At 40.5% G+C, this 16,063-nt stretch overlaps 1 protein-coding gene across 1 annotated transcript in view; it reads left to right on the forward strand.

Annotated features, from left to right (window-relative positions):
- The first annotated feature begins 1,340 nt into the window (after positions 1–1,340).
- The window catches only part of ufsp2 (ufm1-specific peptidase 2), a 55,138-nt gene continuing 40,415 nt past the window's right edge, over positions 1,341–16,063 (forward strand). Inside the window, exons 1-3 of the mRNA XM_063049388.1 lie at positions 1,341–1,495; positions 8,877–8,955; positions 13,921–14,104. Coding sequence (XP_062905458.1) covers positions 1,493–1,495; positions 8,877–8,955; positions 13,921–14,104 — 266 coding nt within the window. The 5' untranslated portion in view covers positions 1,341–1,492. The remainder of the gene's footprint in view (positions 1,496–8,876; positions 8,956–13,920; positions 14,105–16,063) is intronic.

Below are 16,063 nucleotides of genomic sequence, written 5' to 3' on the forward strand. Positions count from 1 at the left end.
TAGATCCTGGACTTCCTGTCAGATTGCCAACAGGTGGTAAGAGTGGGCTCCCTCACCTCTGTCCCTCTGACTCTCAACACAGGTGCCCCTCAGAGCTGTATACTAAGCCCCCTCCTTTACTCCCTGTTATACCCATTACTGTGTCACCACCCACAGCTCCAATCTGTTAATTAAGTTTGCTGACCACACTACATTGATTGGCCTAATCTCAAATAATAATGAGGCAGCCTGCAGAGAGAAACTCATCACCCTGACACAACTGTGTCGAGAAAACAACCTCCTCCTCAAGCTCGCAAAAACAAAGCAGCTGGTTATGGACTACAGAAGGAATGGAGACAGGCTAACCCCTCTTGACATCAATGGATCTGGGGTTAAGAGGGTGAACAGCTTTAAGTTCCTCGGCATAAACATCACCGAGGATCTCATGTGGTCTGTACATACTGACTGTATGGTGAAAAGGGCACAACAGTACCTCTTTCACCTCAGATGGCTGAAGAAGTTTGGTATGGGCCCCTAAATCCTAAGAACTTTCTATAGGGGCACAATATGAGCATCCTGACTGGCTGCATCACCACCTGATATGGGAACTGTACTTCCCTCAATCGCAGGACCCTGTAGAGAGTGGTGCGGTCAGCCTAGCACATCTGTAGATGTGAACTTCCCACTATTCAGGACATTTACAAAGACAGGTGTGTAAAAAGGGCCCGAAGCATTATTGGGGATCTGAGTCACCCCAACTACAAACTGTCCCAGCCGCTACCATTTGGGAAATGGGACAGTAGTATAAAAGCCAGGACCAACAGGCTCTGGTACAGCTTGTGTTCCCCTACACAAACTTCTGTCATCTGCCCAGTCCTATTCCCTAATAGGAAATCAAATATTGCACATTCTTAAAGATTTACAAGGATGCTACCAAGATTCGAAGGTCAGAGTTATATGGAAAATTTAGGCAGACTCGAACTTCGAGAGGTTGTCATGGATGACATGCAGGTGGATACTAATTGGTCGGCATTGATAAGTTTGATCAAAGGGTCTGTCTCTGTGCTATATTACTCAAATGACTACGATCTATAAATTTCTGGATATTAAATATTCAATAGGTAAAGGGAAGGGTGGATAATAGCACTGCTGCAAAGCCAGGCTTTGTTGAAAGATGGAGCAGTTTTAAACAGGAAAATGGCCAGAATCTATTTCTGACCGTCACAATTTTATATATCTCGCCTTATTACAGCAATAGAAGTAATTGCTCTCAAAATATATTCTGTGTATGTCTGTCACCCAGCATGGAAAGGACGCGCAAAACGGCCCAGCCCGCTGCCGTCAGTTACGCCCCTCACAAAGATGGCGATGCTGGTGAATCGTTTCCGCGGTAACGGCGTGGAGTAACTTATGACGTGGCCTACGTGGCTGTTTAAGGCAGTGGGGTCGAAGGTGTGCTGCTTTTGAATGTGTTTGCTGCACATAGTGGCCCGCGGATCGCCAGCAGGATAAAATGGTGAGATGTGACGGTCGCGAAATTGGGCTGTCCAGGCGGGAATGTCGTTCCATCTTCTTTAAGTTCCGTGACCAGGTTACGGTCGCCCCTCAGTGGAAGGCCCGAGTGTTACACCGGAGAGGCCCACGATGCTTCTTCGTATTATGAGAGCCTGGTCCCTGAACTTCAGTGAAGATAAGGGCCTCTGTGAATCGGAGGTCACCTGTAGGAAAAAATGACAACGGTCACGATTTGTTTTGATACACTACAGGGAAGCTGTCCCTCTTAGTATTTGTGTGGTTTCAAACCTGTAACGCCGACCGTCTATTTCACTTCACAGATGCTGCCTGATGACCTGCAAAGTTCTCCAACATCTTACTTGTTGCCCCCATTAGCAATTTAAGGTTGCACACTTAAAATTTTCCGCAGGGTGTGTGTGATTCATGTTGACCGTGCTATGATCTGGAATTCATTGCTGAAAAAGTATAAGAAAATAGATGAGGGAAAATGTTTTGATATATTGCTTTATTGTCACATGTACTGAAGTACAGTGAAATATTTTGCTTTGCACACCATCCCATACAGATTACTGTATTTTATTACAACATTCAGGTAGTACGAGGGAAAACAATAACAGAATGCTGAATAAACTTACAGTAATAGACAAAGTGCGTTACAGGCAGCCATTAAGATTCAGGATCCTAACAAGATAGTTTCTGAGATCAAGTATCATTGTAGGGGACCATTAAGTAGTCGTATAACAGTGGGATAGAAGCTGCCTTTAAGGTAGAAGAGAGAATATCCAGCGTGAGTGGAGTCAGTGATTTTTTTGCCTGTTCTACCAATTCAATGAGAAGTGCTGACCGAGTACACGAAGGAGAGGGTGGTTTCTGGGATGTGCTGAGTTGCGCTCAGAACTCTGCAGTGTCTTGCAGTCTTGGGCAGATCTCTCCATACCAAGTCATGATGCATTTGGATAGGATTCTTTCAATAAATATTGGTGGGAGTCAAAAGAGATATGCCATATTTCTGTAGCCCTTTGAGGAAATAGAGGTGCTGGTGCTGGCGTAGTTTCTTGGCCCTGGCGTCTATATGGTATTTTGCAGGGTTTTAGGGTGGGATCTGATGGGATTGTTTGACTCAGACTTAACAGGCTGAATGACCTCTTGTCCTCTAATAATTTCATTGTAATGGCCCATTCCTAAACTGGAATTTGTACTCTGGACGTTAGTTTGTAAAACTGAAAGTATGATGACTCCTAAACTCCACTCAAGACAGGTACCAATGGAGGAAAAAAATAATACATCGCAACAGAAGTTTTGTTCTGTTTTGAAACTCAGGAAGGAAGTTAGTTAACTCCATTTTTAAAAAATAATGCTGGAGCTAATCAGTATGTTAGGCAACTTCTACAGTATGAGAAGCATAATATTTCAGGTTGATAACTTTTCTTCGACTGACCTGTCTTTTGTTTATAATTTGAAGTTCCAACATCTTCAATATTTGCTGTTGTGTGTAGTTATGATGATTGGAACACATTTGTTTCTGATGCATGGGATCCAGGGTGAATTGGGAGTTTGTATTCAGAACCAGCTTGTCCATAGAAGATAGAGAGTAGGATGAAAGGCTGTTAAGGTCGGTGATCATTGTCATTCCACAAGGGCCAGTGCTGCGATCTATGTTGTTTGTTGTATGTATCAATAATTTGGATGAAAATGTTGGCGGATGAGCAAGTTTGCAAATGACACCAAGATTGATGGAGTTGTGGGCAGCATTAAGTACCTTCAAAGAATACAGCACAATGTAGATCTGTTCTAGACATGGACAGAGAAATGACAGATGAAGTTTAATCTGGAAAAGTGTGAGATGTTGCACTTTGGGATGTTAAATGAAAGGAGAAAGTACATTTAATACAGAGGCAAAGAGTGGGAATAAATGGGGCCTTTGCTGGTTGACTGCCAGTGATTAGTGGTGTTCTGCAGGAATCAGTGTTGGAACTGCTTCTTTTCATGTTATATGAGGGCACAGCCTCAGATGGATGCCCCTTTAGATCAGAGATGAGGATGAATTACTTTAGCAAGAGGGTAGTGAATCTGTGGCATTCATGCTACAGTTGGCTGTGGAGGCCAAGCCATTGGATATATCTAAAGTGGAGGTTCTTGGTAGGTCAGAGTGTCAAAGGTTACAGGGAGAAGGCAGAAGGATAGGGTTGCGAGGGAATAATAAATCAGCCATGATAGAATGGCAGAGCATACTCTGAATGGCCTAATTCTTCTCCTATGTCTTATGGTCATAATGGTAGACTTCTTAATTGCACCCGAGGTACAGAGGGATCTTTGGATCCAGATCCATAGTTCACTGAAAGTTGTTATGTAAGTGAATAAGGTGGTAAAGAAGATATTTGGCAAGCTTGCCTTTATTGGTAAGAGTGTTAAGTATAAAAGTAAGGAAGTTCTGCTGCAAATATATAAAACCGTAGCTAGACCCCACTTGCATTACACGTGCTTTCCTGGTTCTCCCATTATAGGAAGGATGTGGAGAAGGTGCAGAAGAGATTTACCAGGTTGCTTCCTTAATTAAAGTGTATGTTTTATAAGGAAAGGTCGGACAAACTTGGGCTTTTCTCCTTAGAGCATCAGAGGCTAGGGAGAAATCTGACTGAGATTTTTTAAAATATGAGAGGTGTGAATAGAGTAGACAGTCAGAATCTTTTCTCCAAGGTAGAAATAATCAAACAGCAGAAAACATGCTGTAAGGTTGGGGGCATTTAAAGGTAACTCGGGGCATGTTTTTTTAATGCAGTGAGTGGTAGGTGGCTGGAATACTTGACCAGGGGTAGTAGAGGAAATAGGCAATATAGTGGAAATAGGCTTTTAGATAGACATATGAATATGAAGCGAATGGAGGGATATGGATGATACACAGGAGAAGGACATTTCATATCGATGGCATCAAGATTGACGCAACATAGTGGGCCAAGTGCCCTGTCCAGAGCATATGTTTAACAAAGTCTCCCAAACTTGCATAATGTGTCACTCAGTGGGTCAAGGGCAGCAAATGTGTGGGAATACCAGTACTTGCAAGTTCCCTTAAAGTTCAGCTCCACTCTTGAGTCTCCAGATAATTAGTTGATTCATCTGTGGTGCTGTAAAAATAATTCTCTTCAATATCATCTTCAAGGCTTCTTTGCATTTTATTAAAGTACACATTAAAAGTTGCTCTAGTCATAGAGTTGCGTCTTTCTCCAATTGGTCTACTAATTCCTGTTAAGCTCTCTATGAGCTCATCCTGTGATTTACTACTTACTGCCTTCATCCTTTTTCCAATAAGAATTTCCCTTCTTGGCTCTTGTGTTAGCTAGTATTATTAACAGCTTTCTTTCCTCGGGTACTGTTAGCTTCACTAACAAAACCACCATCATCATATCTCCTCAGAAAACCTCTTGGTTTTTTGTTCAGCAGCTGTCATCTCATAACTAACTTTCTTTTCTCCAAAAACATAGCCTCAATTTTTTTTGCCCCTCTTAGTGAGTACTTCTGGTGTGAATCCTTCTGTCAAGTTTTTGTTCTTCGTATGGTAACAAAGCATTGAACACAGCACTGGACAAGATATTTCAAATGACAAGTCTTCCCAAAGCGTCATCTACCTCTTTTTGTTCTGCACCTCTATTTCCTCCTTTGAGGTGCTTCTTATAACCTATATCTTATAAATTGGCTGTCATAAATTGATTTTTAAATGAATTAGAAAATGCTAGAAATATAACTTTAGAAAACTAGTTAAGCTACATCTGGAGTATTGCATTCAGATGTGGTTGCCCCATTATAGAAAAGATATTGAAGCTTTGGATAGGGTGCAGAAGATGTTTACCAGGATGTTGCTTGGATTAGAGGATGTGTTATAACGAGAGGTTGGACAAATTTGGGTTGTTTTCTCCGGAGCAGCAGAGGCTTAAGGGTGATTTGATGGAGGTGTACAAGATTATGAGAGACACAGATAGAGTAAGACAATAGTTTTTTCAATGGGTTGAAATGTGTACTACTAGAGGTCATGCATTAAGGTGAGAAGGGATCATTGCAAAGCAGATCAGAATCAGGTTTATTATCACGGGTATGTGATGCAAAATTTGTTAACTTAGCAGTTTAATGCAATACATAATCTATGAGAGAAAAATAATAAATAAACAAATCAATTAGGTATATTAAATAGATTTTTTTTAATGTGCAAAAACAGAAATACTGTATATTTTTTTAAAAAGTGAGGGAATGTCCATTTAGGAATCGGATGGCAGAGGGGAAGAAGCTGTTCCTGAATCGCTGAGTGTGTGCCTTCAGGCTTCTGTATCTCCTATCTGATGGTAACAGTGAGAAAAGGGCATGCCGAGGTGCTGGACGTCCTTAATAATGGACGCTGCCTTTCTGAGACACCGCTCCCTAAAGATGTCCTGGGTACTTTGTAGGCTAGTGCCCAAGATGGAGCTGACTAGATTTACAACCTTCTGCAGCTTCTTTCGGTCCTGTGCAGTAGCCCCTCCGTTCCAGAGTGATGCAGCCTGTCAGAATGCTCTCCAAAGTACAACTATAGACATTTTTGAGTGTATTTCTTGACATGCCAAATCGCTTCAAACTCCGAATAAAGTATAGCTGCTGTCTTGCCTTCTTTATAACCACATGGATGTGATGTGAGGGGCATGCTTTTTACACAGAGAGTGGTGGGTGCCAGGAATGCACTGCCTGGGGTGGTGGTAGAGGCAGAAACATTAGGGACTTTTAGAGATGTTTAGATACCACATGAATGTGAGGAAAATGGAAGGATATGGACATTCTGTAGGTAGAAGAGTTTAGCCATTTGATTACTAATTTAATTGGTGTGGTACAACATTGTGGGCCTATTACCCTGTTCCTGCACTGTACTGTTCTATGTCTTAAATAACAAGGTTGGTAGCATCTGTGGAGAGCAGAAGAATTAATGTTTTGGACCTTTCTCAGTCTGACCTGAGTGTTTCCAGCATCAGATATTGTCTGTGCTTGAATTGTTTCTGCTTGACACGCTCCTCAGAATTTTGGCTATGTTAAAATAATTTTAATTTTTTTCTTATGACATAGAAGGAGGCTACTCAGCCCTTTGGGTTTGCCATTTCCATTAGTCGTATTCTCTATTTATTTCTCTAAGAACTATTCTTTATTATGTGCACACTAATTGTGCCTTGATTATCCTGCTACCCATTTCCATTCAGTTTATTTTCAGTAGCCACTAAACATACCAGCACAATATTAAATCAGAACACACAGGGTAAACCTCCCTCTTAATATCATCAACTGATTTAAATTATTCAGACCTACAATTCAAGGAATAACGCACTTTGTGATATTATAGGTACTTAGAAGGCCAAAGGACATTAAAGCCTATTGGCTCAAATGGATATTTTTGCTTCCACTCTGCAAATGTTCATTCTTTAATTCTTCTGTGATCTTGTGTCAATAGGTAATCTACTAATAGCCTCTTTAGGCAGATTTTTTTTACCAAAGATTTCTGCATTTGAACAAAATTCATTATGTAAAACAAATAGATAAATGATTCTGTTGATTGTCACTCAGCCATTCAGATTTTAAGTAGGAGACCTATGACTATTGTGTCCATGCTAGAATGAGTGTTCGGTTAATCCTAATTTTGGTGGGAGGAGAAGATGGCGGCATGACGCAGCTCGCAGCAGCCGCTCCGGTGGTGATGTCTGTTATTTGTCAAGTTGGGTGCTGTGCACAATCCTGATTTGATGGAGACGGACGTGAGAGCACAGAGGAACATCTGGTGAAACTTCTGAAATGCCTGCTTTGCTGCTGCTACTGTGTGGTCCAGAATCTCCGGAGGAGAAGGCCCTGAGTCCTGGGCTTTGCTTGTTGCTCGGCGGCCGGGGAGGGGTCGAAGCGCTCGGCAGAGGATGGTGCTTGGAGGGGCTGGTCGGAGGCTCGAAATTTTCGGACAGACTGAGAGTCCGCTGCGCTTGGGTGCTTCCAATGGTGCTGCATTGGCAAGTTGGCGGCGCTTGGAGGTCCATGGCAGGGAGAGTTCCTCCCTTCTGCCGGCTGCGTGAGATGATGAGCCTATCGGGACTTTGAGACTTTTTTTTACCGTGCCCATGATCTGCTCTTTATCAAATTATGGTATTGCTTTGCACTGTTGTAACTATATGCTATAAGTTATGTGGTTTTGTCAGTTTTAGTGTTGGTTTGTCCTGTGTTTTCTTGTGATATCATTCTGAAGGAACATTGTATCATTTTTTTTAATGCATGCATTTCTAAATGACAATAAACGAGGACTGAGTGTCCTCATAATCTAATCTAAAGCTCTTGTTTCTCAGACTATTATTGCTTAATTAGATACTTTTTAAATGTAAAGAGAGCTTCTGTTTCCCCCACTATTTCAGGCAGGCTGCCACAATTCATCAATTGAAATAAATTTTCTTAACTTCCTACTAATCTTTCTGCCAATTAACTTTAATTTCTGTTCCTTATGCATAGCTTATCTATTAAGAGAAGCAAGACATGAGCATGAGAGATTCTGCAGATGCTGGAAATCCAGAGCAACACAGAGGAACTCAGCAGGACAGGCAGCATCTATGGAATAGTTGATGTTTTGGCTCAAGACCCATCATCAGGATTGGAAAGGAAGGGGGAAGATGCCAGAATAAAATGGTAGGGGTAGGGGAAGGAGGATAAACTAGGAGTGATAGGTGAAGTCAGGTGAAGGGAAGTAGCTGCCTACCATTCACCTGTCTTGGCTCCTCAGATTTATATAGACTTGTACAACAGATTTACTAATGGCAGGACTTAGTTTTGTAGATAAATGAGGATGCTTTGTTTGTTTGCCTTGGAATAAAAGAGGTTGCAAGGCAATCTAGTTGAGGTATCTCAAGTTATTAACAGAGGACATGGGTGAAGTTAATTAGCAATAGAGGAAAAAAACATAAAGTGTGGTTAGTGCCTGGAATGCAGTGTTGGGGATAATGGTAGAGGTAGATTTAGCTGTATTCAAAAAGGAGGCGGATATGTATCCAAAATGAAAGAATGAGGAGGGCTTTAGGGAAAGGATAAGGGGGTTGAAGCAACTGACCTGCTCTTAAGTAAAACATACTTGACCTCCTTCCATGATGTAACATTTCTTTAAGTTGTTGGTCAGCTATGTTTAGTTGAACCTCCTGATGTTTTTCTCATGGGATATTAGGCCAGATAGATTTTCCTGAGTGTGGATAATTTTGTAGATGTAAATAAATGGATCTAAGTTTCTGGACTTACTGAAGAGTATAAGTGTATGGCCAACACCCGTTGCCCAGGAGAGAAGTCTTCATTGTACACACAAAACTTTACCATCTATCTAAACAGATTACTTTCTTTGAATCAATTTATTTCAGCTGCCACTTGATTCTGCAGATTTGTTGTTTCGTGTAAAGGGAGGAATTAATCTGGATGGATTTGTGAGCAAAACAGATGGTGAGTTTTTAAAAATCTTAAACATATTTTTGTCATTTTTTTCTTTCTCCTTGAAATATTCAGAATCTTTAACACATGTTAAGTGAGATATTGTGTGAGAAAATTATGTTCATTACTTTTGACTCAGACCAAAAAGAGTGTCTAAATATTATTCAGCTTACTTTATTTTTTTAAGAATGGTGATCTGGTGCTTTTTTTGATTTTTGCAGTTTTGTTGCCCAGTGATACTAAGAACATTCCATTCCAGCCACTTGGTTTTCTTGGTTGTACATAATCATTTGAATTGATTACGGTGATGTTATTGTAGCCTAAAGCTAACAAAGACAGTGAGTGATGAAGCTGTCTCAGTAGAATTCTTAAGAATGTAACAAAAAATTCAGCTTAGAAAATATCCAACTTGCAACCAATAGCATACTGAATTTTGACAGAAAATGTTGGAAATACATAGCAGATTCCTGGAGGGTAATAAATGGAAGCACAGAAAGTGCAAATGGTAGACTTTGATTTATCATCATCACCATCAGGTGCCGTGCCCAGTTTGAGCTTTGACTGCCATGGCCCACAGACTCCTGTTACGGGTCAAGTGGATCAATTAATTGGTATTCATTTCCATTTCTCTGGCTGCTGTCTCCATCGTCATTTGTCTTTGTCTTCCTCTTGCTTTCTTCCCTTCAATCTTTCCCATAATTACCATGCATTCTAACTCCTCTTTCCTAATCACATCTCCAGTGAAGTTATGTTGCCTTTTCATGATCTCATAGATTATTTCTCTTTTTTGTGTGTGTTCATGACATCCTCGTTAGATATTCGTTTCGTCCATGATATTCTTTGCATCCTCCTTAAAAGCCGTATCTCTGCTGCTTCAATTTGTTTCCTCATATTATTAGATATTGTCCAACATTCTGAGACTTTGATACAGTGCCTATAAAAAGTATTCACTCCCCTTGGGAGTTTTCATGTTTTATTGTTCTACAACATTGAATCACAGTGGATTTGATGTGGCTTTTTTTGACACTGATCAGCAGAAAAAGACTCCTTCATGTCAAAGTGAAAACCGATCTCTACAAAATTATCTAAATTAATTACAAATATAAAACAGAAAATAATTGTTTGCATAAGAATTCACCCCTTCAAGTCAGTATTTAGTAGATGTATCTTTGGTAGCAATTACAGTCTTGAGTCTGCGTGGATTGGTCTCTATCAGCTTTGCACATCTAGACACTGTAATTTTTCCCCATTCTTTAGAAAACTGCTCAAGCTCTGTCAGAGTGCATGGGGATTGTGAATGAACTGCCCTTTTCAGTCCAGCTACAAATTTTCAATTGGATTTGAGGTCTGGATTCTGACTTGGCCAGTCCAGGACATTAACTTTGTTTTTAAGCCATTTCTGTGTAGCTTTGGCTTTATGCTTGAGGTCATTGTTTTGCTGGAAAACAAATCTCCCAAGTCGCAGTTCTTATGCAGACTGCATCAGATTTTCCTCCAGGATTTCCCTGTGTTTTACTGCATTCATTTTACCCTCTACCTTCACAAATACCAAACATATTGTTTAGTCTAATGACCAAAAAGCTCAATTTTAGTTTCATCAGACCCATAGAATCTTCTTTAGAATCTCCCACATGCCTTCTGGCAAACTCTACCCAAGATTTCATGTGGTATTTTTTTTTTCAACAGTGGCTTTCTCTTTACCACTCTCCCATAAAGCTGTGACTGGTGAAGCTCCCAGGCAGCAGTTGTTGTATGTGCAGTCTCTCCCATCTCACCCACTGAAGCTTGTAACTCCTCTAGAATTGTCATAGGTCTCTTGGTGGCCTCTGTCATTAGTCCCATCTTACATGATCACTCAGTTTTTGAGGACGGCCTGCTCTAGCTTGCTATCTGCCATAATAAATCCTTGCACGGCTATGTCATATTTTGTTAAATAACTCTTGTGGAGTATTTAAGGATTATGACAATTTTCATGAGATTAGTAACCATAGTAGGTCATTCCAAGCTAGTTCACACCAAGCAATTTTAATACTGCAGAGTTACAGGAGGATTTGTAAACAGGAAGGACAGTTTTAAAACCGAGACATTGCTTAACCAAGACCCAATAAATATTAGTAAATATCAGGATGTTGGATAAATGGAACAGTGTAACTCCAGATTCTGGAAATTTGAAATGAAGACTGAAATTGTGGAAACACTTGGCAAGTCGCTTAGCATCTGTGGAAAAAGAAACAGAAATGTTGCTGGTCAAAGAACCTAATGAGAATCATGAAAAATGTGATCTGGTGTCCAAATTTAAGATTAGAATCAGATTTATTTATCACATATATATCAAAACAAAAAGTGAAATGCATTGTTTGTGATAACAACCAACACAACTAGTAGCATGCTTGCTGGGGGCAGCCCAGTGTTGCCACACATTCCGGCGCTACATGGCATACTCACTATGCCATTAGAACAACATAGAACAGAACAGGCGACAAAACAACAGCAGCGAATCAAGACCCTTTACTACACACACGGGCTATTCTCTATCCCCAGGACAGGTCTCCAGGCTCCAGGCTTCATCTTGCAGACTTCCAATTGACTTTCGGGCTCCAATCTTCGCTATCATCTCCTGGACCTGCTGATGATAGGACCCCAAACTCTGGGCACCATAAGATATCAGAGCAGAATTGGGCCATTTGGCCCATTGAGTCTGCTCCACCTCTCACCACCGTTCAATAATAGCTGAACCTATTTGCCCCCCTCCTCAGACCTACTCCCTGTAACCTTTGATGTCATGGCCAATCAAAATCCTAACAATCTCTGCCTTAAATACACCCAACAACACAACTGCCTGTGGTAACAAATTCCACAACTTCACTCTCTGGCTAAATAAATTTCTCTGCATCTCTGTTTTAAATGGATGACCCTCTATTCCGAGGCTGTGCCCTCTTGTCCTAGACTCCCCTCCCCCACCATGGGAAACATCCTTTCATCTGCTCTGTATGGGCCTTTCGACATTTGGGAGGATTCAATGAGATCCACCCTCATCCTTCTAAATTCCAGCAAGTACAGGCCCAGAGCGATCAAACGTTCCTCATACGATAACCCTTTCATCCCCATAATCATCCTTGTGACCTCCTCTGAAATCTCTCCAATGCCAGCACATCTTTTCTTAGAAAAGGAGCCCAAAACTGTTCACAATACTGATGGTGAGGCCTCACCAGTGCCTTATAAAGCCTCAATATCACATCCCTGCTCTTGTATTCTAGATCTCTTGAACCTCAGATTTTGGATTTTCTCCCTGTTAAAAAAAATAGTCTACACATGTATTTCTCTTACCGAAGCACATGACCATGCACATTCCAACATTTTACTTCATTTGCCACTTTTTTGGCCATTCTCCTAATCTGTCTAAGTCCTTCTGCAGCCTACCTGTTTCCTCAACACTACCTGCCCCTCCACCAATCTTCGTATCATCTGCAAACTTGGCAACAAAGCCATCTATTCCATATCTAAATCATTGATAATACAGCATAAAAAGAAGTGGTCCCAACACTGACCCCTGTGGAACACCATCAGTCACTGACAGCCAACCAGAAAAGGCTTTTATTCCCACTCGCTGCCATGCTAGTAACTTTCCTGTAATACCATGGGTCTTAACTTAGTAAGCAGCCTCGTGTGTGGCACCATGACAAAGACATTCTGAAAATCCAAATATCCAACATCCACTGCATCCCCTTTATCTATCCTACTTGTAATCTCCTCAAAAGAATTCCAGCAGGTTCATCAGACAAGATTTTTCCTTAAAGAAACCATGCTGACTTTGTCCTATGTTGTCCTGTGTAACCAAGTACTCCATAATCTCATCCTTAACAGTTGACTCCATCATCTTCCCAACCACTGAAGTCAGGCTAACTGGCCTACAATTTCCTTTCTGCTGCCTCCCTACTTTCTTAAAGAGTGGAGTGACATTTGCAATTTTCCAGTCCTCCAGAACTATGCCAGAGTCCGATGATTTTTGAAAGATTGTTTCTAATGCCACCACAATCTCTAACACTACCTCTTTCAGAATCCTAGGATGCAATTCAACTGGTCCGGCCTGAACTGTGGATGTTCTGATTACCCGTCAATGTTGCTAGACTTTGAAAGTGAAGTGGAGGCCTAAACTCTTAACTCCTATATTCCTGTCCCTAAACCCTAACCTGTCCTCTCTTTCCACTCTTTGTCCCTGAAATCATCCCTACAAACTTAAAAGAAAATTAAGTTCTAGCCACGATTTCAACCTTGACATGTGCATCATACAATGAAGCAGACTCACCAGGAGTAAACTGGAATAGTTATGTTTTGAAGTTATGAAAAGCTAAATAATGGTTTTAGCAGAAACCAATAGGTTTAGTCATGAAAATGACGATTTGTTATCAAAGAGGCAATTGATAGATTATGTGGTTCAAATGGTAGTTTAAAATTGCTTAAGGTAACAGAACTGAAAAACAGTTTGCTTCAGCCTCAAACTGTGATAGGGAGGAGGATGGACTTGGAGTTCATGGTGGGGTCAGAAGGTCTGTGCCTTGGTAGCTGCATTATTGATTACTGAATATCCATTAGTGGATGAGAGATGAGCAGACTCGTGAGGGCAGGTTCAAGGCAGGTGGTGAGAGAGAACTGGGTTATGTCTTAGCAGAAATGAAGAAACTCTCATTGCTTTTTCAGATATTGTCATTGAGGGCAGACTGCAGAGAAGGAATGGCTGGAATGAAGGATCGGTCCTTGGGGAAATCCGAAGGAATAGCTTAGGAAATGGATGCAAAATCATTGTGAATGTTTTTTTTATGGATAAGGTTGGATAGCTAAGTGCAAGGCATGGGCACTTTTGCCTTGCTAGATAATCCAGAGGATGTTGTGTCAATCACGTAATTGTATAACTAAATTTTAAATATGAATATCGGGATTTACAACATTTAATATAATTGTTTTCTTCTCTGGAATTAGAAAGAGGAATTATAAAAGGTGTCTCAGATGCCATCTCAGATGCCATTAATAAGGTGAATTCACAAGGTATCATCCTATTTGGTGTGGAAAGTTCCCTGTTTATGTGGTCTGCATCTCATAAGTCTACACAGCCTTCAGAACTGCACGAGAATAGTAGCTGCAAATCCATCTTAAAATTTGTTCCGTAAGTAACAGTGGAATAAATTAAGTATATTAGTAATAATTTTGTGTAATGTTTTTGGGACTATCATTAGGAATTAGTACTTGAAGTGTGGGTACTAAACCTTTTTAAATTACAGGTGAATATCTATATTTTAAAGTATTTGTTTTTTTTCCAATTTTAATTTGCATTTGGAGTCACTGAATTCTTTGCTATTTCATTCACACAAGAACACTTTTATTCAGTCTTGTTGAGAATCTGTAATTTTAATTCCTTTACCTTTGATGGTCATGCTATTTTAGCCAAGACTCTTGAAGTTCTATACCTCATCCTCTCTGGTCTTAACCTTTTTTCCATTAAGATGCTTCTTAAAGCCTATTTGTCAGATTACATTTATCCTAAAGGCTGTCTCTGTGGCTTGTTGTCACTCTTTGGGTTGATTTGCCCTTTTTTTTTCAAGCGCTATATACAGTGGCATGCAAAAGTTTGAGTACCCCGGTCAAAATCTCTGTTACTGTGAATAGCTAAGCGAGTGAAAGATGAACTGATTTCCAAAAGGCATAAAGTTAAAGATGGTACATTTCTTTAATATTTTAAGCAAGATTACTTTTTATTTCCATCTTTTACAGTTTCAAAATAACAAAAAAGGAAAAGGGCCCAAAGCAGAAGTTTGGGCACTCTGCATGGCAGTAATTAGTAACACCCCCTTTGGCAAGTATCACAGCCTGTAAACGCTTTTTGTAGCCAGCTAAGAGTCTTTCAATTCTTGTGTGGGGGATTTCTGCCCATTCTTCCTTGCAAGAGGCTTCTAGTTCTGTGAGATTCTTGGGCCATCTTGCATGCACTGCTCTTTTGAGGTCTATTTTAACTTCATCAGTCCACAGGACTTGTTTCCAAAATGCATCAGGCTTGTTTAGATGTTCCTTTGAACCTGTTGAATAGAACTTTTTGGCCGCAATGAGCAAAGGTATGTTTGGAGAAAAAAGGGTGCAGAATTTCATGAAAAGAACACCTCTCCAACTGTTAAGCACAGGGGTGGATCGATCATGCCTTGGGCTTGTGTTGCAGCCAGTGGCACCGGGAGCATTTACTGGTAGAGGGAAGAATGAATTCAATTAAATACCAGCAAATCCTGGAAGCAAACATCACACCGTCTTTAAAAAAAAGTCAAAGATGAAAAGAGGATGGCTTCTACAACAGGATAATGAACTTAAACACACCTCAAAATCCACAATGGATTACCTCAAGAGGCACAAGCTGAAGGTTTTGCTATGACCCTCACAGTCCCCCGACCTAAACATCATTGAGAATCTGTGGATAGACCTCAAAAGAGCAGCGCATGCAGGACGGCCCAAGAATCTCACAGAACTAGAAGCCTTTTGCAAGGAAGAATGGGTGAAAATTCCCCAAACAAGAATTGAAAGACTCTTAGCTGGCTACAAAAAGCATTTACAAGCTGTGATACTTGCCAAAGTGGGTGTTACTAAGTACTGCCATGCAGGGTGCCCAAACTTTTGCTTCAGGCCCTTTTCCTTTTTGAAACTGTAAAAGATGGAAATAAAAAAGTTTTCTTGCTTAAAATATTAAAGAAATGTGTCATCTTTAACTTTATGCCTTTTGGAAATCAGTTCATCTTTTACTTGCTTAGCTATTCACAGTAACAAATTTTGATCAGGTGTTCCCAAACTTTTGCATGCTACTATAAATGCATTTTGACATAAAGATTAAAGATTAGGTTAGCCTTTTTTTTTGTCACATGTACATTGGAATTTATGGTGAAGTGTGTCATTTGCATCAAATCAAATTGGTGAGGATTGTGCTTGGCAGTCAGCAAATGTTGCTATGCTTCTGACATCAACATAGCATGCATACAATTTACTAACCCTTGCGAATCTTGCGAATCTTGCGAATATGGGAGAAATCTGGAGTACCTGGAAGAACCCCAAGCAGTCATGGGGGAAACGTACAAGCCCTCTACAGACA

Source organism: Mobula hypostoma, chromosome 5, assembly GCF_963921235.1.
Source record: "Mobula hypostoma chromosome 5, sMobHyp1.1, whole genome shotgun sequence".
Lineage (NCBI taxonomy): Eukaryota > Metazoa > Chordata > Chondrichthyes > Myliobatiformes > Myliobatidae > Mobula > Mobula hypostoma.